The 22,986-nt window shown below is 49.8% G+C and overlaps 1 protein-coding gene across 3 annotated transcripts in view; it reads left to right on the top strand.

The window, feature by feature from the left end:
- Positions 1-17,869: 17,869 nt before the first annotated feature.
- The window catches only part of LOC147102602 (uncharacterized), a 115,668-nt gene continuing 110,551 nt past the window's right edge, over positions 17,870-22,986 (top strand). The window contains exon 1 of one of the 3 annotated variants that reach the window (XR_015073032.1): positions 17,870-18,013. Coding sequence is in view for 2 of the 3 variants with exons in the window: in XM_085963256.1 (XP_085819382.1) it covers positions 17,878-18,013 (136 nt within the window). In the remaining variant the exon portion in view is untranslated. The remainder of the gene's footprint in view (positions 18,014-22,986) is intronic. The other 2 variants (XM_085963256.1, XM_085963257.1) reach the window with 2 other exon arrangements.

Genomic DNA, 22,986 nt, shown 5'->3' with positions numbered 1-22,986 from the left:
CCCGCTTTCAGAATTATCGTTCTACCTGGACCCCCTCTTACCCTCTCTAGATCTTTTCATTGCTATCTGCCGCCGTGACATTGGCCGTCTCCATTTCTCTGCTCCCCTCACTCACTCCAACCTCCCTCCCTCTGAACTTGCAGCACTCCATTCTCTCAGATCCAACCCCAATATTGTCATTAAACCTGCTGACAAGAGTGGTGCTGTTGTTGTTTGGCGAACCGACATCTACCTAGCGGAATCTGAACGTCAACTCTCCGACACCTCGTCCTACCTCCACCTGGACCATGACCCCACTACCGAACATCAAACCACCGTTTCCAAGACTGTCATTGACCTCATCTCCTCTGGAGATCTTCCCCCCGCGGCCACCAACCTCATAGTTCCCCAACCCCGCACAGCCCACTTCTACCTCCTTCCCAAGATCCACAAACAGGACTGCCCTGGTAGACCCATCGTTTCAGCCTGTTCTTGCCCCACGGAACTTATCTCTTCCTATCTCAACTCTATCTTTTCTCCCCTTGTCCAGTCTCTTCCCACCTACATTCGTGACTCTTCTGACGCCCGCCGCCACTTTAACAGTTTCCAGTTTCCTGGCCCCAACCGCCTCCTTTTCACCATGGACGTACAATCCCTCTACACCTCCATCCCCCAACAGAGGCCCAACCAGTCCCCATCCACCACCAACCTCCTCCGCCTGGCTGAAGTTGTTCTCACATTGAACAACTTCTCCTTTGACTCCACTCATTTCCTCCAAATTAAAGGTGTTGCTATGGGTACCCGCATGGGTCCTAGCTATGCCTGCCTTTTCGTGAGATATATGGAACACTCTTTGTTCCAGTCCTACTCTGGTCCCCTCCCTCACCTCTTTTTCCGGTACATTGATGACTGTATCGGTGCCGTTTCCTGCTCTTGCCCTGAACTAGGCAATTTCATTCACTTTGCCTCCAATTTCCACCCTTCCCTTACTTTCACATGGTCCGTCTCCGACTCTTCCCTTCCCTTCCTGGACTTCTCCATCTCCATCTCTGGGGATAGGTTATTGACCAACATTCACTACAAGCCCACTGACTCCCACAGCTACCTGGACTACACTTCCTCCCACCCCGTCTCCTGTAAGGACTCTATTCCATTCTCCCAGTTTCTCCGTCTCCGCCGCATCTGCTCTGATGATGCCACCTTCCACACCAGTGCTTCCGACATGTCTTCCTTTTTCCTCAACCGAGGATCCCCTCTACCGTGGTTGACACGGCCCTCGACCGTGTCCGTTCTATCTCCCGCACTTCTGCCCTCACCCCTGCCCCTCCCTCCCGGAACCACGATAGGGTTCCCCTTGTCCTCACTTTTCACCCCACCAGCCTCCACATTCAACGGATCATCCTCCGCCATTTCCACCACCTCCAACGTGACCCCACCACCAAATGCATCTTCCCCTCCCCTCCCCTTTCAGCATTCCGTAGGGACCGCTCCCTCCGAGACACCCTAATCCACTCCTCTATCACCCCCAGCACCCCTTCCCCTTCACCTGGCACCTTCCCGTGCAAGCGCAGGAGATGCAACACCTGCCCTTATACCACCCCCTTCCCACTGTCCAGGGCTCCAAACACCCCTTCCAGGTGCAACAGCGATTTACTTATACTTCTTACAATCTAGTATACTCTATTTGCTGCTCACGATGTGGTCTCCTCTACACTGGGGAGATCAAATGCAGATTGGGTGATCGCTTTGCGGAACACCTCCGTTCAGTCCGTAAGGGTGACCCCGAGTTTCCGGTCGCCTGTCATTTTAATTCACCACCCCATTCCCACTCACACCTCACCGTACTCGGGCTCTTGCATTGTTCCACGGAAGCTCAGCGTAAGCTCGAGGAACAGCACCTCATCTTCCGATTAGGCACATTACAGCCTTCCGGACTCAATATCGAGTTCAACAATTTCAGATCATAACCTCGGCCTCTATTACACTTTTATACTAGCTGAAGTGCCCGGCGGTGCCGAGGCTTTTTCGAGGGCATGTTGTTGTTGGAAGAGAGAGAGAGAGAGCGACTGGGGGGGGGGGAGGGAGGGCGGGGGGGGAGGGAGGGCGGGGGGAAGGGGGGGCGGGGGGGAAGGGAAGGGGGGAGGGGGGAAGGGAAGGGGGAGGGGGGGAAGGGAAGGGGAGGAGAGGGGGGGAAGGGAAGGGGGGAGGGGGGAAGGGGAGGGGAGGGGGGAGGGGGAGGGGGGGAAGGGGAGGGGGAGGGGGGGCGGAGGGGGAGCGGGGGGGGGAGGGAGGGGAGGGGGGGCGCGGGGGGGAGGGAGGGCGGGGGGCCCCCCGAGGGTCGTGCCCCCCCCCGAGGGTCGCGCCCCCCCCCGAGGTGAAGACCGCCGATTGCGGCTGTGCGAGACGGCTGGGGGGCCGGTTGCCAGGGTGACGCTTGACGCTCAGCAAGCCCCGCCCCCCGGCCGAGCCAGAGAGAGACGCCGCGTCTCAGCTCCTGCTGCGCGCGCACCCTAGCGGCGCTGGGCTGAGGCTCGGCCCTCCAGCCTTCGAGTGGGGCCGGGAGGTGCCTAGCTCGGGCGTGGGTGCGAAGGAGAAGCCGAGGCTTCGAGGCCTACCTGGAAAAACGGGGAAAGGTAGGAAAATTAATGAGATTAGATAAGTTAATTCGTTTCTAAATCATTTTTTTTTAAAACAGTATGTGTTTTAAAAGCAACGTTTTTTTTAAAGACGCAGAAAGCGGGAAAAAGAAAGGAAAAGTTTGGAATCAAGATGGCGGCGACTCACCTCGGTTCAGAACGATAAGGCCCGGCCACACACGCACTGATTGGCCCGGCGACACACGCCAGCAACCCGGCGTACGATTGGTCGAGCTCGAGGTCACTCTGTCGCTAATGAGCGGATAATGAGATGCTAATGAGCGGAACATTGAAGGTTTTTGGGATACCGCGGGCGCTATTTTAGCCCGGCCGAAACGTAAATACGCTTAAAACCGTCTCGGAAGCGTAAGCTTTCTTTGGAGGTAACGCACGCGTAGGTACGCCCTGTAACTTTCGAGCGCATACCCCCCAGACGCACACGCGATGACAGACAGACAGACAGACAGAAGGACAGAAGGACAGAAGTACCGATTTATATATATAGATAGATATTAGCTGAAGTGCCCGGCGGTGCCGAGGCTTTTTCGAGGGCATGTTGTTGTTGGAAGAGAGAGAGAGCGACTGGGTGGGGGGGGGAGGGGGGGAGGGAGAGGGAGGGGGAGGGGGGGAGGGAGAGGGGGGGAGGGGGGGTGGGGAGGGAGAGGGAGGGAGGGAGAGGGGGGAAGGGAGGGCGGGGGGGCGGGGGGGAAGGGAAGGGGGGGAGGGGGGGAGGGGGGAGAGAGGGGGGGAGGAGAGAGGGAGGGGGAGGGAGGGGGAGAGGGGGGGAGGGGCCCCCCCGAGGGTTGCGGCCCCCCCGAGGGTCGCGGCCCCCCCCCGAGGGTCGCGCCCCCGCAGAGGGTCACGGCCCCCCCCGAGGGTCGTGCCCCCCCCCCCCGAGGTGAAGACCGCCGATTGCGGCTGTGCGAGACGGCCGGGGGGCCGGTTGCCAGGGTGACGCTTGGCGGCCCCCCCCCCGAGGGTCGCGCCCCCCCCGAGGGTCGCGGCCCCCCCCGTGGGTCGCGCCCCCCCCGAGGGTCGCGGCCCCCCCGCCCCAAGGGTCGCGGCCCCCCCCCGAGGGTCGCGGCCCCCTCCGAGGATCGCGCCCCCCCCCCCCGAGGTGAAGACCGCCGATTGCGGCTGTGCGAGACGGCCGGGGGGCCGGTTGCCAGGGTGACGCTTGAGACGCTCAGCAAGCCCCGCCCCCCGGCCGAGCCAGAGAGAGACGCCGCGTCTCAGCTCCTGCTGCGCGCGCACCCTAGCGGCGCTGGGCTGAGGCTCGGCCCTCCAGCCTTCGAGTGGGGCCGGGAGGTGCCTAGCTCGGGCGTGGGTGTGAAGGAGAAGCCGTGGCTTCGAGACCTACCTGGAAAAATGGGGAAAGGTAGGAAAATTAATGAGATTAGATAAGTTAATTCGTTTTCTAAATCATTTTTTTTAAAAACAATATGTGTTTTAAAAGCAACGTTTTTTTTAAAGATGCAGAAAGTGGGATAAAGAACGGAAAAGTTTGGAATCAAGATGGCGGCGACTCACCTTGGTTCAGAACGATAAGGCCCGGCCACATACGCACCGATTGGCCCGGCGGCACACGCCAGCAACCCGGCGTACGATTGGTCGAGCTCGAGGTCACTCTGTCGCTAATGAGCGGATAATGAGATGCTAATGAGCGGAATGTTAAGGTTTTTCGGATACCGCGGGCGCGATTTTAGCCCGGCCGAAACGTAAATACGCTTAAAACCGTCTCGGAAGCGTAAGCTTTCTTTGGAGGTAACGCGCGCGTAGGTACGCCCTGTAACTTTTGAGCGCATACCCGACAGACGCACACGCGATGACAGACAGACAGAATGACAGACAGACAGAAGTACCGATTTATATATATAGATAGATTTTTTATCCACACCTTTGGTTTGTGCCTTTTCCCTTTTTTTTCTCTCCCACATGGCAACTGTCTTTCACTCTGCCAGCGCAATTCACACTTCATCTGGAGCCATCTTTTGTCTCTTTACTTGTCCTATTACCATCTCGTCTCGTTTTGAATACCTCTTAATGTCTCTTCACTTCCCTTTTGTTCTTTCATCCCCATTTCCCAGCCCCCAAACTGGCCTTTTAATCTGTTTCATTTCCTGCCTTTTTTCTCAGTCCTGACGAAGGGTTTCGACCTGAAACGTTGACTCTGTTTCTCTCTCCACGGATGTTACCTGGCCTGCTGAGTTTTTCCAGCGTTTTCTGTTTTTATTCCCAAGACGCTTCACAGGAACGTTATCAAACAAAATTTTGACACTGAGCCACAGAAGGAGATATCAAGACAAATGACCAAAAGCTTGGTCAAAGAGGTAGGTATTAAGGAGCATCTTAAGGGAGGAGAGAGAGGTCGCGAGGTGGCAAGGTTTAGGGAGGGAATTCAGAGCTTAGGGCCAATGCAGCTGAAAGCACAGCTACCAATGGTGGAGCGATTAAAATCGGGGATACGCAAGATGCCAGAATTGGAGAAGCACAGAGATCTTGAAGGCTTGCAGGCAATGTTTCTGCTAAGCTTCGCGTCTGCAAGGACCCGCGCGGGCTGCTAACTGGCTTTTACATTGTAAATACTGCGCATGCGCAGAAATTTAAAGCGACTGCGCATTAAAAGAAATAGGCTGCGCAGAACAAAGCACAGCTTACAGGGAACATTGCTTGTAGGGCTGGTGGAGGTTACAGAGATGGGCGGGGGGGGGTGGGGGGTGGCGGCGAGGCCATGGAGGGATTTGAATGAGGATTTTTTAAAATTGAGGCATTGTCGGACTGGGAGCCTGTGTAAGATTATAGTCTTTTTGCTTGTTAATTTGTTTATTCACACTTACTTTCTTTATACACACATATATGTAGACAATCATAATTAGCTTACAAGGCAAAGTACACAAAGCTAAACAATAAAGCATTAAAAAGTAGTGCAGCAAGACCTTGAAGGATCATGAGGCTATAACGGTTTGAGAATAACACGACACAGGTGGGGTTGGGATCTGCTGAACCGTAGCAAGAACTAGACTGATAACAACATAGAAACCAGACAGATAGGGAAGGGGCCTATGTGCCGAACCAAGGTTCTTGAAATAGTTTAACTGCTGTGGAAAAGTACAAAAAAGGAAGGACTGGGTAAGGTCAGGTGACATGAGAGACCCTGTGGAAAAAAAAAGGAAGGTTGAGTGTCAGCCAGTGATAGGTCCAGGGAAGCTCCATAGGTGTGAATTGAAAGTAACGGTATAAGAAGGGGACACCAGCAGGGGTTAAGGGTAGAAGATTAGAGTCGAGTTCAGTAAATCGGGGAGATACTCAGAGGTGGATACGGCCCTGGGGCATGAACCAGAGGGTGCATGCAGACAACTCTTTCTTTTATCCAAGATATAACGGGGTGGTATAACGCTTCATTATACCTTACCTACATTACAACAGTGACTGCACTTTAAAAAAAACAGTATTTCATTGGCTGTAAAGTGTTTTGGGACATCCGGCGGTTGTGAAAGGCACTATATAAATGCAAATCTTTCTTTCTTATACAGTAAACTCTTTCTTATCCAGCACCTATGGGTTCAGGATGGTGCCGGTTGATGAAAAATTCTGGATAACAGAGAGGTATACCTACCAAGGCAAATTTTAACACAAACAAAAATAAAAACCACTGACTAACTCGGCCACCGCGGGAGACTCGGACTCGGCAAAATGAGTGCTGGATGGATTCGGCAAGATTACCGGTTATCTATTTTGCCGGTTATTAAAGTATTCTGGATGATTAAGTGCCGTTTAAACAAGAGTTTACTGTAAACTGCTGCTTAAGATACAGTAATTGTATTGATCCTTGCTTATGCCCAATAAAGTTTTAATCACTGCTCCCAATACGGGTTAACGTCGAATTATTTGGAATAATAGAGGTCCCAAAAAGGGGGGATTCTCACAGCAGTGTAGGTCAGCAAGCACAGGGGTGATGGGTGAACGGGACTTGGTGCGAGCTAAGAATGTGCAGCAGAGTTTTGGATGAGCACAAGGTTATGTAGGGTGGAAGATGGGAGGCCGGCTAAGAGAGCATTGGAATAGACAAGTCTAGAGGTAACAAAGGCAAGGATGAGGGTTTGAGCAGCAGGTGAGCTGAGGCAGGGTTGGACTCGGGTGATGCTACGGAGGTGGAAGTAGACGGTCTTGGTGATGGAGCGGATATGTGGTCGGAAGCTCATCTCGGGGTCAAACACAACACCAAGGTTGCGAACGATCTGGCCCAGCTTCAGACAGTGGCCAGGGATGGAGTCAGTGGTCAGGGAATGGAGTTTGTGGTGGGGACCAAAGTCAATGGCTTCAGTCTTCCCAATATTTAGTTGTAGGAGATTTCTGCTCATCCAATACTGAATGTCGGGCAAGTAGTGTGAGAAACTTGTAACCTTGTAGTAAAGGGGCTTTTAGGGAAGAGTGACCATAATATGATAGAATTTTATATTGAGTTTGAAAGTGATTTAGTTAAATACAAAACTAGGGTCTTAAATCTAAACAAAGCAAACTATGTAGCGTCAGCGGCGGCGGCAGCGGGAAACGCGAGCGGCGAGGCTTTAAAAGGCCCCCAGAGACCAGGTAGGCCTCACAGCGTCAGCGGCAGTGGCGGGAAACGCGAGCAGCGAGGCTTTAAAAGGCCCCCAGAGACCAGGTACATTTACTAATCTCCAATCTCAGAGAGGGAGAGAAGTAAAAAGTAATCGAAGTGTGACGTCACCAGAAAGCAGGTAAGTGATTGGTTGGTGAGTATTTCTTTTTTAAACTCTAACTCTGTGGTTTATAGTTTCTAGGGTCTCTGTGGTGTAGCGGGGACTGTTGGTAAACCAGGGCCCTAACATATATCATTTATCTGTAGTGTAATTGGTGGGATTGATTTGATTTAATTTAATTTCAATTAATTAAAGGGTAAGTCATGGCTGGACAGCCCGGTGCCGTGGTATGCTCCTCCTGCGCTATGTGGGAACTCAGGGACACTTCCTGTGTCCCTGACAACTACATGTTCAGGAAGTGTGTCCAGCTGCAGCTACTGGCAGACTGCATTGCGGTGCTGGAGCAGCAATTGGATACATACTGGACCATTCGCGATGCTGAGGACGTCGTGATTAGCACGTTTAATCAGTTGGTTACTCCGCAGATAAAGGTGGCACAGGCAGAAAGGGAACGGGTGACCAACAGGCAGAGTAGTAGGCACAGGCAGGTAGTGCAGGGGTCCCCTGTGGACATCCCCCTCTCAAACAGATATACCGCTTTGGATACTGATGGGGGGGATGGCTTACCAGGGGAAGGCAGCAGCAGCCAACTTCCTGGCACCAGGGCTGGCTCTGCTGCACAGGACGGGAGGAAAAAGAGGGGTAGAGCTATAGTAATAGGGGATTCTATTGTAAGGGGAATAGATAGGTGTTTCTGCGGCTGCAAGCGAGACTCCAGGATGCTGTGTTGCCTCCCTGGTGCAAGGGTCAAGGATGTCTCGGAGCGGCTGCAGGGCATTCTGGAGGGGGAGGGTGAACAGCCAGTTGTCGTGGTGCATATAGGTACCAACGATATAGGTAAAAAACGGGATGAGGTCCTAAAGGCTGAATATAGGGAGTTAGGAGGTAAATTAAAAAACAGGACCTCAAAGGTAGTAATCTCAGGATTGCTACCAGTGCCACGTGCTAGTCAGAGTAGAAATAGAAGGATATTTCAGATGAATACGTGGCTAGAGGAATGGTGCCAGGGGGAGGGATTCAAATTCCTGGGACATTGGAACCGGTTCTGGGGGAGGTGGGACCAGTTCAAACTGGACGGTTTGCACTTGGGCAGGGCCGGGACCGATGTCCTAGGGGGAGTGTTTGCTAATGCTCTGGAGGAGGGTTTAACCTAAAATGGCAGGGGGTTGGGAACCTGAGCGGGGAAACAGATGAAAGGGAAACAAGGATAAAAGCAAAAGACAGGAAGGAGAAAAACAAAAGTGACAGGCAGAGAAATCAAGGGTTTAAATCAAACATGGCCACAGTAAATAATAATTCTAAAAAATCTAAGAGCATTAAAAAAACAAGCCTGAAGGGTTTGTGTCTTAATGCGAGGAGCATTCGTAATAAGGTGGATGAATTAGCTGCGCAAATAGAGGTAAACGAATATGATATGATTGGGATTACGGAAACATGGCTCCAGGGTGGCCAAGGCTGGGAACTCAACATCCAGGGGTATTCAATATTCAGGAAAGATAGGCAGAAAGGAAAAGGAGGTGGGGTAGGTAGCATTGCTGGTTAAAATCAAATCAAATCAACTTTTATTGTCATTGTTAGTGCACAAGTGCAGTACAACGAAATGTAGGCTTGCGGCTCCCGAGAGTGTACATTTGGATTAAGACATTTAAACATTCAACATACATTTGGCTTGTAGTATATTAACATAAATATAACCATAATAAAGTGCATTGGCAGATGTGCAGGCTTTAGAGTCTATTTGTGGAGTTCAGTAGGATGACAGCCCTGGGAAAGAAGCTGTTCCTAAATCTGGTCGTACGGGTGCGAATGCATCTGTAGCGTCTCCCAGATGGCAGGAGGGCGAACAGACTGTGGCTGGGGTAGGTAGGGTCTTTGATGATGGACCGTGACCTCCGTAGACAGCGTTTCTGGTATATGTGCTCTATGGTCGGTAGACGGGTGCCGGTAATGCGTTGGGCAGTTTTGACTACCCGCTGCAGGGCTTTCCGGTCATAGTAGCTACAGCTGCCATACCATACTGTGATACAGTTTGTCAGGATGCTCTCTATAGTGCAGCGGTAAAAGTTAGAGAGGATCAGGGGTGACAGATTACATCCCTTCAGCCTCCTTAGGAAATATAGGCGCTGCTGGGCCTTCTTCACCAGAGAGGAGGTGATGAGGGACCAGGAGAGGTCTTCCGTGATGTGGACTCCGAGGAACTTAAAGCTGTCCACCCTTTCCACCACAGCCCCATTGATGTGGATGGGGGTGTGACTTCCGCCTTTGGACTTCCTGAAGTCCACAATGATTTCTTTTGTTTTCTTGGTGTTAAGGGCCAGGTTGTTATCGGCGCACCACTTCACGAGATGCTGGACCTCCTCCCTGTAGGCTGACTCATCGTTGTTGGTGATCTGGCCTACTACCGTGGTGTCATCCGCAAACTTGATGATGGTGTTGGAACCATTAACAGCCACACAGTCGTGGGTGAAGAGGGAGTAGAGGAGGGGGCTCAGCACACATCCTTGTGGGGCCCCCGTGTTCAGGGTCGGGGGGGGGAGGTGTGGTTACCTAATTTGACAGACTGGGGTCTGTTTGTTAGGAAGTCCAGGGTCCAGTTGCAGAGGGAAGTGTTCAGGCCAAGAGTTTGGAGTTTGGTGGCCAGGTTGTTGGGGACGATAGTGTTGAATGCTGAGCTGTAGTCTATGAACAGCATTCTGATGTAGGTCTCCTTACCATCTAGGTGATTCAGTGCCGAGTGTAGAGCAGTTGTGATTGCATCCTCCGTTGATCTGTTTGCACGATAGGCAAACTGGTGTTGGTCAAGGGAGGCAGGAACACTGGCTTTGATGTGGGCTAAGACCAGTCTCTCGAAACACTTCATTATGATGGGTGTGAGTGCGACAGGTCGATAGTCGTTCAGGCACGTCACAGCTGTTTGTTTTGGCACAGGAATAATGGTAGCGGTCTTGAAGCATGTAGGGACTACTGCCTGGGCCAATGACTGATTGAAGATGGCGGTGAAGACATCAGCCAGCTGATCAGCACATTCCTTGAGTACCCGTCCAGGGATGCTATCCGGTCCAGCAGCCTTTCGTGTGTTCACTCCGCGTAGAACACCCCTTACGTCGGAGGTCGACAGAGTGAGCACCTGGTCTTCCGGGGGTGGCAAGGCTTTGGTAGCCGGCTCCCTGTTGTCCCTGTCGAAGCGGGCGTAGAAGTTGTTAAGCTCCTCCGGAAGGGAGGCATCGCTAACCGGGGGACTGGTGTTTTTGCCCTTGTAGTCAGTGGTGGACTGGATGCCTTGCCACATGCGCCGGGGGTCCGAGTTGTTGCGGAAGTGATCCTCTATCCGCAGTGTCTGTTTCCTTTTGGCAGTCCTGATACCCTTTTTTAGGTTGGTCCTAGCTGCACTGTAAGCCGCCGCGTCGCCAGATTTAAATGCTGCGTCGCGTGCTTTCAACAGTGAGCGGACCTCTCCGTTCATCCAGGGTTTCTGGTTGGGGTATGTCCTGATATTTTTATGGGTCGTGACGACCTCGACGCAGCTGTTGATGTAGAATAGCACTGTGGATGCGTATTCCTCGATGTCATTATGGGCAAACATGCCCCAATCAGTGCGTTCGAAGCAGTCCTGAAGCTCTGATACTGCCCCCTCTGGCCATACTTTCACTGCTCTCACTGATGTTCTCCCTCTTTTGATGAGCGGTTTGTATGCCGGGGCTAGAAACAGGGAGAGGTGGTCAGACTTCCCAAGGTGGGGGCAGGGAATGGCCTTATAAGCGTCTACAATGCTCGTGTAGACTTGATCCAGTGTGTTCTCCCCTCTTGTGGGGCAGGAGACATTCTGGTGGAATTTCGGTAGTACAGTTTTTAGGTTTATGTGATTGAAGTCCCCCGCGACGATAAAAGCTCCGTCTGGGTGCGCAGTTTGTTGTTCGCTGATGGCACTGTAGAGGCCCTTCAGTGCTAGTTTGGCATTAGCGTGTGGTGGGATGTAGACCGCAGTGATGATAACAGCCGTGAATTCCCGAGGCAGGTAGAAGAGTCTGCACCTTACCATGAGGAATTCCAAATCAGCCGAGCAGGATCTATCAATTATATCAGTGTTAGTGCACCAGGCATTGTTAGTGTAAATGCACAAACCGCCTCCCTTGCTCTTACTGGAGTCTGCAGTTCTGTCGGCGCGGAAGACCGTGCGTCCTTCCAGTTGGATGGTGGTGTCAGGGATGCCGTTGTTCAGCCAGGTCTCTGTGAAGATCTTGGCGCAGCATTCCTTTGTCCTTTTCTGTGTGGAGAGATCCAATTTGATCTCATCCATTTTGTTCTCCAGTGACCTGACGTTGGCCAGGAAAATAATTGGGAAGGAGGGTTTGTGTGGGGCCCTCTTCAGCCTGTTTTGGATACCTGCCCTCTTACCCCGCTTCTGCTTGCGTTCTCTGCGCGATCTGCGCTGACTTCCGGCTGGGGAAGGACTCCACGCTGGTCCCGGGGGTCGGGCGATGTCGGGAGGCAGATCGATGTCGCCGAGTGTAAGCCGCACGCAGTCGGCCCCGATGTCTAGGAGCGTCTGCCGGCTGTACGGTAGGTCAGCCTTTAATTCCCGAATCAGCAGAGTCCAGAAGAGACTCAGAAGGAGGGTGAAAACGCTCAGTCTCGGGAGAGACAAAGCCGCTGCGTCCGTGCGCGCCGCCATCTTGAAAACAATGGAGGGGATTAACACAATTGAAAGGAAGGATATTAGCTCTGATGATGTGGAATCTGTATGGGTAGAACTGAGAAATACCAAGGGGCAGAAAACGTTAGTGGGGGTGGTATATAGACCTCCAAACAGTAATGCGGAGGTCGGGGATGGCATTAAACAGGAAATTAGAGAAGCGTGCAACAAGGGCACAGCAGTTATCATGGGTGACTTTAATCTACATATAGATTGGGCTAACCAAATTAGTAACAATACTGTGGAGGAGGAATTCCTGGAGTGTATACGGGATGGTTTCTTGAACCAATATGTCGAGGAACCAACTAGAGATCAGGCCATATTAGACTGGGTATTATGTAACGAGAAAGGATTAATTAGCAATCTTGTTGTGCGAGGCTCCTTGGGTCGGAGCGATCATAATATGATAGAATTCTTCATTAAGATGGAGAGTGAAATAGTTGACTCAGAGACTAGGGCCCTGAATTTAAATAAAGGAGACTACGATGGTATGAGGCGCGAGTTGGGTAGGATTGATTGGGGAATGTCACTCAAAGGGTTGACGGTGGATGGGCAATGGCACACATTCAAAGATCGCTTGGATTATCTACAGAATTTGTTCATCCCAGTTTGGCATAAAAATAAAACAAAAAAGGTGACTCAACCGTGGCTAACAAGGGAAATTAGGGATAGCATAAGATCCAAGGAGAGGACATATAAATTGGCCAGAAAATGCAGTAAACCTGAGGATTGGGAGCAGTTTAGGACCCAACAAAGGAGGACAAAGGAATTAATTAAGAGGGGGAAAATAGAGTATGAGAGTAAGCTTTCAGGGAACATAAAAACTGACTGTAAAAGCTTTTATAGATATGTGAAGAGAAAAAGATTGGTGAAGTCAAGCGTAGGTCCCTTGCAGTCAGAATCAGGGGAATTTATAATGGGGAACAAAGAAATGGCAGACCAATTAAATACATACTTTGGTTCTGTCTTCACAAAGGAGGACACAAATAACCTCCCAAAGATGTCGGGGAACATAGGGTCTAATGAAAGGGAGGAACTGATAGAAATCAGTATTTGTAGGGAAATGGTGTTAAGGAAATTGATGGGATTGAGGGCCGATAAATCCCCAGGGCCTGCTAATCTACATCCTAGGGCACTTAAGGAAGTGGCCCTAGAAATAGTAGATGCATTGCTGGTCATCTTCCAAAATTCGATAGACTCTGGAACAGTACCCATGGATTGGCGGGTAGCTAATGTTACCCCACTGTTCAAAAAGGGTGGTAGAGAGAAAACGGGGAATTACAGACCGGTAAGCCTGACATCGGTAGTGGGGAAAATGCTAGAGTCCATTATAAAGGATGTAATAGCAGAGCACTTGGAAAAAAGTGACTGGATCGGACAAAGTCAACATGGCTTTACAAAAGGTAAATCGTGCTTAACTAATCTACTGGAATTTTTTGAGGATGTAACTGGTAAAATAGATAAGGGAGACCCAGTGGATGTGGTGTATTGGAACTTTCAAAAGGCTTTCGAAAAGGTCCTGCATAAGAGACTAGCGTGTAAAGTTAAGGCACATGGGATTGGGGGCAAGGTATTGACTTAGATAGAGAACTGGTTGGCAGACAGAAAGCAAAGAGTTGGAATAAACGGGTCTTTTTCCGAGTGGCAGGCAGTGACTAGTGGGGTACCGCAGGGATCGGTCCTTGGGCCCCAGCTATTCACAATATATATCAATGATCTAGACAAGGGAACTAGATGTAATATCTCCAAATTTGCAGACGACACAAAGCTGGGTGGACGTGTGTGCTGTGAGGAGGATGCCGAGAAATTACAGGATGATTTGGACAGGTTGGGTGATTGGGCAGAAGCATGGCAGATGCAATATAACGTGGATAAATGTGAGGTTATCCACTTTGGTGTCAAAAACAGGAAGGCAGATTATTATCTGAATGGCAATAGATTGGGAGAAGGGGAAGTGCAACGAGACCTGGGCGTCCTTGTGCACCAGTCGCTGAAAGTAAGCATGCAGGTGCAGCAGGCGGTTAAGAAGGCAAATGGTACAGTATGTTGGCCTTCGTAGTGAGAGGGTTTGAGTACAGGAACAAGGATGTCTTGCTGCAGTTGTACAGGGCCTTGGTGAGGCCACATCTTGAGTATTGTGTGCAGTTCTGGTCGCCTTATCTGAGGAAGAATGTTCTTGCCATGGAAGGAGTGCAGCGAAGATTCACCAGGTTGATACCTGGGATGGCAGGAATGACATATGAGGAGAGATTGGGTCGATTGGGCTTGTACTCGCTGGAGTTTAGAAGAATGAGAGGGGATCTCATCGAAACTTATAAAATTCTAGCAGGACTGGACAGACTAGATGCAGGAAGGATGTTCCCGATGGTCGGAGAGTCCAGAACCAGGGGTCACAATCTAAGGATAAGGGGTAAGCCATTTAGGACAGAGATGAGGAGGAATTTCTTCACCCAGAGAGTGGTGAACCTGTGGAATTCTCTGCCAAAGAAGGCAGTAGAGGCCAATTCATTAAATATATTAAGGCTAAAGGGATCAAGGGATATGGAGAGAAGGCAGGGACCGGGTACTGAATTTGGATGATCAGCCATGATCTCATTGAATGGCGGAGCAGGCTTGAGGGGCCGAATGGCCTACTCCTGCTCCTATCTTCTATGTTTCTATGTTTCTATGAGGGGCGGGTTGGCTAAGGTAGATTGGGAAACTACATTAAAAGGTATGACGGTAGAGAAGCAATGGCTAGCATTTAAAGAATTAGTACATAATTTACAACAAATATATATTCCTTTAAGGCACAAAAACCCCACAGGAAAAGTGGTCCAACCATGGCTAACAAGAGAAGTTAAAGATAGTATTAGATCAAAGGAAGAGGCTTATAATGCTGCCAAAAAGAGTCGTAAGCCTGAAGATTGGGAGGATTTTAGAATTCAGCAAAGGAGGACCAAGAAATTAATAAAGGGAAATTAGAATATGAGAATAAACTAGCGAGAGACATAAAACCAGACTGTAAAAGCTTTGAGAGGTATGTAAAAAGGAAAAGATTAGCTAAAGTAAACGTGGGTCCCTTAGAGGCTGAGACAGGAGAAATTATAAGGGGGAATAAGGAAATGGCAGAAAAATAAAACAAATACTTTGTGTCTGTCTTCACAGAAGAAGATGCAAAAAAACTTCCTGGAAATAGTGGAGAACCAAAGCTCTAGCGAGAATGAGGAACTGAAAGAAATTATTATTTGTAAAAAAATCATACTGGAGAAATTAATGGGACTGAAAGCCGATAAATCCCCTGAACCTGATGGCCTACTTCCTAGTGTTTTGAAAGAGGTGACTATAGAGATAGTGGATGCATTGGTTGTCATTTTCCAAAATTCCATAGATTCTAGAACAGTTACCGCGGATTGAAAGGTAGCAAATGTAACCCCACTATTTAAGAAAGGAGTGAGAGAGAAAATGGGGAACTACAGACCAGTTAGCCTGACATCAGTAGTAAGGAAAATGCTAGAATTTATTATTAAGGATGTGGAAACAGGGCACTTGGAAAATAATAATAGGATTGGGCAGAGTCAACATGGATTAATGAAAGGGAAATCGTGTTTGACAAATCTGTTAGAGTTTTTTGATTTTGTAACTAGTAGGGCTCATGGGATTGGGGGTAATATACTAGCATGGATTGAGGATTGGTTAACAGACAGAAAACAGGGAGTAGGAATAAACGGGCGATTTTCAGGTTGGCAGGCTGTAACTGGTGGGGTACCGCAAGGATCAGTGCTTGGGCCTCAGCTATTCACAATCTACATCAATGATTTGGTTGAGGGGACCAAATATAATATATCCAAGTTTGCTGATGATACAAAGCTGGGTGGGAAAGTAAGCTGTGAGGAGGATGCAAGGAGGCTTCAAGGAGGTATAGACAGGCTAGGTGAGTGGGCAAGAGCATGGCAAATGGAATATAACGTGGAGAAATGTGAAGTTATCCACTTTGATAGGAAAAATAGAAAAGCAGTGTATTTATATGGTGAGAGATTGGGAAATGTTGGTGTTCAGAGGGACCTGGGTGTCCTTGTACATGAATCACTGAAAGTTAACATGCAGGTACAGCAAGCAATTGGGAAAGCGAATGGTATATTGGCCTTTATTACAAGAGGGTTTGAGTATAAGAGTCTTACTGCAATTATATAGGGCCCTGGTGAGACCACACCTGGAGTATTGTGTACAGTTTTGGTCTCCTTACCTAAGGAAGGATATACTTGCCATAGAGGGAGTGCAACGAAGGTTCACCAGACTGGTTCCTGGGATGGGGGGATTGTCCTATGAGGAGAGATTGAGTAGACTAGGCCTATATTCTCTAGAGTTTAGAAGAATGAGAGGTGATCTCATTGAAACATACAAAATTCTTACAGGGCTTGACAGGGTAGATGCAGGGAGGATGTTTCCCCTGGCTGGGGAGTCTAGAACCAGGGGTCACAGTCTCAGAATAAGGGGCCGGCCATTTAGGACTGAGATGAGGAGAAATTTCTTCACTCAGAGGGTGGTGAATCTTTGGAATTCTCTACCTCAGAGGGCTGTGGAGGCTCAGTCATTGAGTATATTCAAGACAGAAGTCGATAGATTTTTGAATATTAAGGGAATCGAGGGATATGGGGATAGTGCAGGAATGTGGAAATGAAGTAGAAGATCAGCCATGATCTTATTGAATGGCGGAACAGGCTCGAGGGGCTGAATGGCCGACTCCTGCACCTATGCTCCTCAGTTAGTCCCGCCCATGTCCTGATTGCCAGATGAGTCTGTAGTTAGCCACACCCTTGATTGACAGATCTTCAGTGTTCTTCCCACCCATGTCCTGATTGATGGGTGGGTTCAGTTAGCCCCGCCCAGTCCTCTGATTGATGGGTGTGTTCAGTTAGCCCCGCCCTGTCCTCTGATTGATGGGTGTGTTCAGTTAGCCCCGCCCCATCCTCTGATTGATGGGTGGGGTCAGTTAGCCCCGCCCAGTCCTCTGATTGATGGGTGGGTTCAGTTAGCCCCGCCCAGCCCTCTGATTGATGGGTGCGGTCAGTTAGCCCCGCCCAGTCCTCTGATTGATGGGTGGGTTCAGTTAGCCCCGCCCAGTCCTCTGATTGATGGGTATGTTCAGTTAGCCCCGCCCAGCCCTCTGATTGATGGGTGTGTTCAGTTAGCTCCGCCCAGCCCTCTGATTGATGGGTGTGTTCAGTTAGCCCCGCCCAGCCCTCTGATTGATGGGTGTGTTCAGTTAGCCCCGCCCAGTCCTCTGATTGATGGGTGTGTTCAGTTAGCCCCGCCCAGCCCTCTGATTGATGGGTGGGTTCAGTTAGCTCCGCCCAGCCCTCTGATTGATGGGTGTGTTCAGTTAGCCCCGCCCAGTCCTCTGATTGATGGGTGGGGTCAGTTAGCCCTGCCCAGTCCTCTGATTGATGGGTGGGTTCAGTTAGCCCCGCCCAGCCCTCTGATTGATGGGTGCGGTCAGTTAGCCCCGCCCAGTCCTCTGATTGATGGGTGTGTTCAGTTAGCTCCACCCAGTCCTCTGATTGATGGGTGGGTTCAGTTAGCCCCGCCCAGCCCTCTGATTGATGGGTGTGTTCAGTTAGCCCCGCCCAGCCCTCTGATTGATGGTTGTGTTCAGTTAGCCCCGCCCAGCCCTCTGATTGATGGGTGTGTTCAGTTAGCCCCGCCCAGCCCTCTGATTGATGGGTGTGTTCAGTTAGCCCCGCCCAGCCCTCTGATTGATGGGTGTGTTCAGTTAGCCCCGCCCAGCCCTCTGATTGATGGGTGTGTTCAGTTAGCCCCGCCCGCCCCCTGGGGCCGGGGTGTGAGGTGAGGTGAGGGTGGGGCGGCTATGCTGAGGGAGGGAGGCTGGGTTGCGGCAGTGTTTGCGGAGAGGGCGGGGTACAGTGGCACCGTTTCCGGTGGACCGAGCCACTGTCGGGAGACGAAGATGTCGAGCAAGGAGCCGCTGCTCGGCGCCTTGAAGGGTGAGTGTGGTTGCGGCCGGGAACCAGCGGCCGGTGTTGTGAGGCGGAGCTAGAGCTAGAACTAGAACTAGAGGAGAGGAGGAGGGGCCTGGAGGGTGGACCCTGGCCATCTCTGACCATTACAATATCACCAGGGACCTTTGGCCCACCTCACAGAATTTCCATTTGCAATTGCAAGAGGAACTAAACCGCAAACTACTGATTCAGGTTCAGGGTGGCGGAGGGTAACATCAGGACAGGCACCAGGAAGTATTTCCTTATACACAGGCTGGAATGGGTGTCCAGGGAAGGTGGTTGAGGGACAGACCCTGGACTCCTGTATATGAATTTACCACTGTGTACAAAAAAAAACGACATTGAGCTCTTGCTTTACCCAATAAATCAATGCTGTCAGAGGGTAAAATTAAGTTTGATTTAGAGATATTAGTAGACTTATTAATTAGTATGCTTAACATCAGGGCTTTGGTGAGACCATACTTGGAGTACTGTGTACAGTTTTGGTGTCCGTACTTGAGGAAGGACATACTTGCCTTAGGGGGTGCAACGAAAGTTCACTAGATTGATTCCTGGGATGAGAGGGTTGTCCTATGAGGAGAGATTGAGTAGAATGAGCCTTTACTCTCTGGAGTTTAGAAGAATGAGAGGTGATCTCATTGAAACATACAAGATTCTGAAGGGGATTGACAGGATAGATGCCGAGAGGTTGTTTCCCCTGGCTGGAGTGTCTAGAACTAGGGGGCATAGTCTCAGGATAGGGGTCGGCTATTTAGGACTGAGATGAGGAATTTCTTCATTCAAAGGGTTGTGAATCTTTGGAATTCTGTGCCTCAGATGGCTGTGGATGCTCACTTGTTGAGTATAGTCAGGGCTGAGATAGATAGATTTTTGAACTTCAAGGGATATGGAGATCGGGCGGGAAAGTGGAGTTGAGGTCGAAGATCAGCCATGACCTTATTGAATGGTGGCGCAGGCTCGAGGGGCCGTATGGCCTAATACTGCTCCTAATAATTCTTATGTTTCTTATCTCCAATCACTGCAAGGAGAGAATATTTAGCCACAGCAGTGGGGTATAAATTAGAGAGAGTCATGTTTGAACTGTACACTGAAGACCTCGTTGCTAGCAACTCGTCAATGAGTCTCCATGCATCTTTCATCTTTCCCTCCTGTGCCCTATTCCACTCTGATCCCATTCTCTGTCAGTGAGTCTCTGCAATTTTGTCCTTTTTCCCTTCTTTCCCATTCTCTCCGTCCCCCTAAGCTTCTCCATTTCCCTGTTTTCCATTCTTCCTGTCAGTCTTTTCTATTTTTCGTGTTTCCCTCTATTTCCCATCCTTTCCACCTCTCCATTTCCCTCTTTTTCTATTCTCTCTCTCAGGTTCTCTCCACCTCTTTCCCCATTTTCCATTTCCCCTCCCACAGTCTATCTCCACCTCCATATTTCCCAGTTTCCCATTCCCCCTCTTCCAGTCTCTCTGCTCCTCCCTCTGTTCTCTCCACCTAGTAGTAGAAACGAACGCGGGCCTGACACTCAGCCCAGTTTCAGCAGCCAGTCCGTGTGATACGAGGCTGATTTCAATTCTCCTGTTGCCGCTCTTTGCTAAATTTGAAACCGACACGAGTGAGGTTTAGTTTAAGACAGTGCTGATAAATTTTGCTGATGCTAATCGAGATCTTTAAAGTGATTTGATAAGGGTAGTGGAAATCTGTAACTGTCCCCCAAAAAGCTGGGGATGCTGGGGAACAATTGAAATTTCCAAGACTGAGATTGATAGATTTTTGTTAGGTAAGGGTATCAAGGGATATGGAGCAAAGGTGGAAAAATGTATTAAGTACAGACCAGCCATGATCTGATTGAATGGTGGAACAGGCTAGAGGGGCTGAATGGCCTACCCCTGTCCCTATGTTTCCGATGTTAAAAATTCACTGTAACCATTAAATAATAGCTAACCAGTGCCTTAATCAAGCAGTGCCTCCACATCGAGAGAGACAGAAGGAAGTGGATAAAAGTAGAGTTCTGTTTTTAAAAACCAGACTGTCCGGTCTAAGAAAGAAAGGGTGGGGTTGCCCTAACCAGCCCGTGCTTTAAACAAACAGTGAAAATACTTTCATTCTCAGGTACACGACTGACGTCTTTGCCGACTTGGTGATGTAGGTTTTGTTTATCTGTTTATCTGTTTGTGCTAATTGCAGATGTACGGTAGTGCAGTGGTTATGTTGCTGGACTAGAAACCCACAGGCCTTGACCAATCATCCAGAGAACATGAGTTTAAATCCCACCATGTATATTCAGTTTAAAAGAAATCTGGAAATTTTTAAAAAAGTGACCGTGAAGCTGTCAGATTGTCGCTAAAAACCCAACTGGTTCACTAACGTCCTTCAGGAAAGGAAAGCTGCCGTCCTCTGCCATCGGATCAAGTTGGTCTCATCACCTTAACGCGGGGGAGCGGGTCTGGCCTATATGTGACTCCAGTTCCACACCAGCGTGGTTGACCACCAAACACATCTTCCCCTCACCTCCCCTTTCAGCATTCCGAAGGGACCGCTCCCTCCGCGACACCCTGGTCCATTCCTCAATCACCCCCAACAGCCCTTCTCCTTCACCTGGCACCTTCCCGTGCAAGCGCAGGAGATGCAACACCTGCCCTTTTACCTCCTCCCTTCCCACTGTCCAGGGCCCCAAACACCCCTTCCAGGTGAAACAGCGATTTACTTGTACTTCCTGCAATTTAATATACTGTATTCGCTTCTCACGATGCGGTCTCCTCTACATTGGGGAGACCAAACACAGATTGGGCGACCGCTTTGCGGAACACCTCCGTTCAGTCCGTAAGGGTGACCCTGAGCTTCCGGTCGCCTGTCACTTTAATTCACCGCTTCACTCCCACTCTGATCTCTCTGTCCTCGGGCTATTGCATTGTTCCAATGAAGCTCAACGTAAGCTCGAGGAACAGCACCTCATCTTTCGATTGGGCACTTTACAGCCTGCCGGACTCAACATTGAGTTCAACAATTTCAGATAATAATCCCTGCCCCCATTTTTCATGCTGTATGATTTTTGCCATTCCCATTTGCAACATTTTATCTTTCCTGCCTCTTACAAAAGTACAGGATGTTCTTTCTACTCCTTCCTCCCCTCCTAACCCCCCCCCCCCACCCCTGTCTCTGCACCTGCTTATTACCTGTTACATCTCCAGCTTTTTCCAGTTCTGATGAAGGGTCCCAGACCTGAAACGTTAACTCTGTTTCTCTCTCCATGGATGCTGCCTGGCCTGCTGAGTATTTCCAGCATTTTCTGTTGTTATTTCAGATTTCCAGCATCTGCAGTATTGTGCAATTATATAGCAAGCCACTCCGCTGTATCAAACCATTACCAGCGGTTCAAGGCGAAGGTTCACCACCACCTTTTCAGGGCAACTCGGGATGGGCAATAAATGCCGGCCTTGCCAGCGACGCCCACATCTTGAGAAAGAATATACAGTCCCCGCCACTTAGTGTGACCGCGATTTGCCTGTTGCGCAAGAGAGCTGGCAATGTGCCCTTTAATTTCAAGTGGGTCTCATCACCCAAGCTTTTAATGCGGGGGAGCAGGTTCGGCCTGTCTGCAACCAGGTCTCTGTATCACACCGTGGAGCTGAGCTGGTAAACTTCCCCGTGCAGCCTGACACCTGAAAACATTGCCACAAAAATAACCCGATTAATAACTGTTGGGAAGCAGAAATTGATCTTTCTAAAATTTAACATGGAAAAATTGAGCAACCGGCCCACATGGAATGGGAACCACCCCCCCTGCGAGAGTCGTCAACTTCAGGGGGAGAAGGAAAGGAGGAAATTGGCAGAAAAATGAAAAATAAGGAATGCATTGAGGCTGAATTGGTACCTTTGGTGTGAGGTCCCTGCTCTTGAGTTCCACATCAGAAACGTTCAGTGGAGATGGGTTCTGGTAATATTGATCCTGGTTACGAGAGTGCCCAGTGACTTGTTGGGTTTGTCATTGTAATGGTACACCTGAAGGAGCGTCCGTCAACCCAAGCACCCCACCCACCCGCCCCTTCAACCACCGTCTGCCGCACCTGTGACAGAGACTGTAGGTCCCGCATCGGACTCATCAGTCACCTGAGAACTCATTATTAGTGTGGAAGCAAGTCATCCTTGGTCCCGAGGGACTGCCTAAGAAGAAGAAGGGTACACCTACACCTGACTCTTGGTGGGTTAAAACTGCCCTGTGAGAGGGAGTTGCCAATTACCACCTCCCTCTTTGTCTATGAGGAATAGTGTGACAGCGACTGTTGGTATAGAGAGTGCTGCTCATTAGCTAGCATTCCACTTCAGGAGCTTCTCCTTCCAGGTTTCCTATAAGCTGCAGCTTTAAAGCATAAGAGACCGAGGGACCCCCGTCACAGCGCTGATACAGTACGCCATTGTAACAAATGTGTCACCCATTGGAGCTAATGGACGTGTTGTCGACGTGTCTGCAGAGAGGAATTTGGATTATTGAAAACTGTCATAGATTCACGGAATCATCGACATTTACAGCACCGAAGGAGGCCACTTTGCTCATTGCGCCTGTGTTAGCTCTCTGAAAGAGCTGTTCACTTAGTTCCCCATGACCTTTTACATTTTTATTTTTCAAATGATGTTCCACTTCCCCTCTAAAAGCTATTATGGATTCTGATTCCACCACTGTTTCTGGTCGGACATTCAATGTTCTAACAACCCTCTGTGTTTAAAAAACCCCCCCCCCCACAACTTCCCCTAACCTATCCCTTCACTTTTTGGTGATCGTAAATGTTATGCCCTCTAGTTACTAAGTACTGATCAGTGGCAATAGTTCTTCGTGATTTACCTTAACAAAACCGTCATAATTTTGAACGCCTATATCAGACCCCCTCTTAACCTTCTCTGCTCTAATGCAAAAAAGCACCAGTTTCTGTTGTCGCTCCTCATAACTGAAGCCTCTGAGTCCTGGTCTGGTG

Source organism: Somniosus microcephalus, chromosome 21 (assembly GCF_052327205.1).
Source record: "Somniosus microcephalus isolate GS21.2 chromosome 21, FLI_Smic_1.0, whole genome shotgun sequence".
NCBI lineage: Eukaryota > Metazoa > Chordata > Chondrichthyes > Squaliformes > Somniosidae > Somniosus > Somniosus microcephalus.
This window is presented reverse-complemented; position numbering and strand designations above follow the sequence as displayed.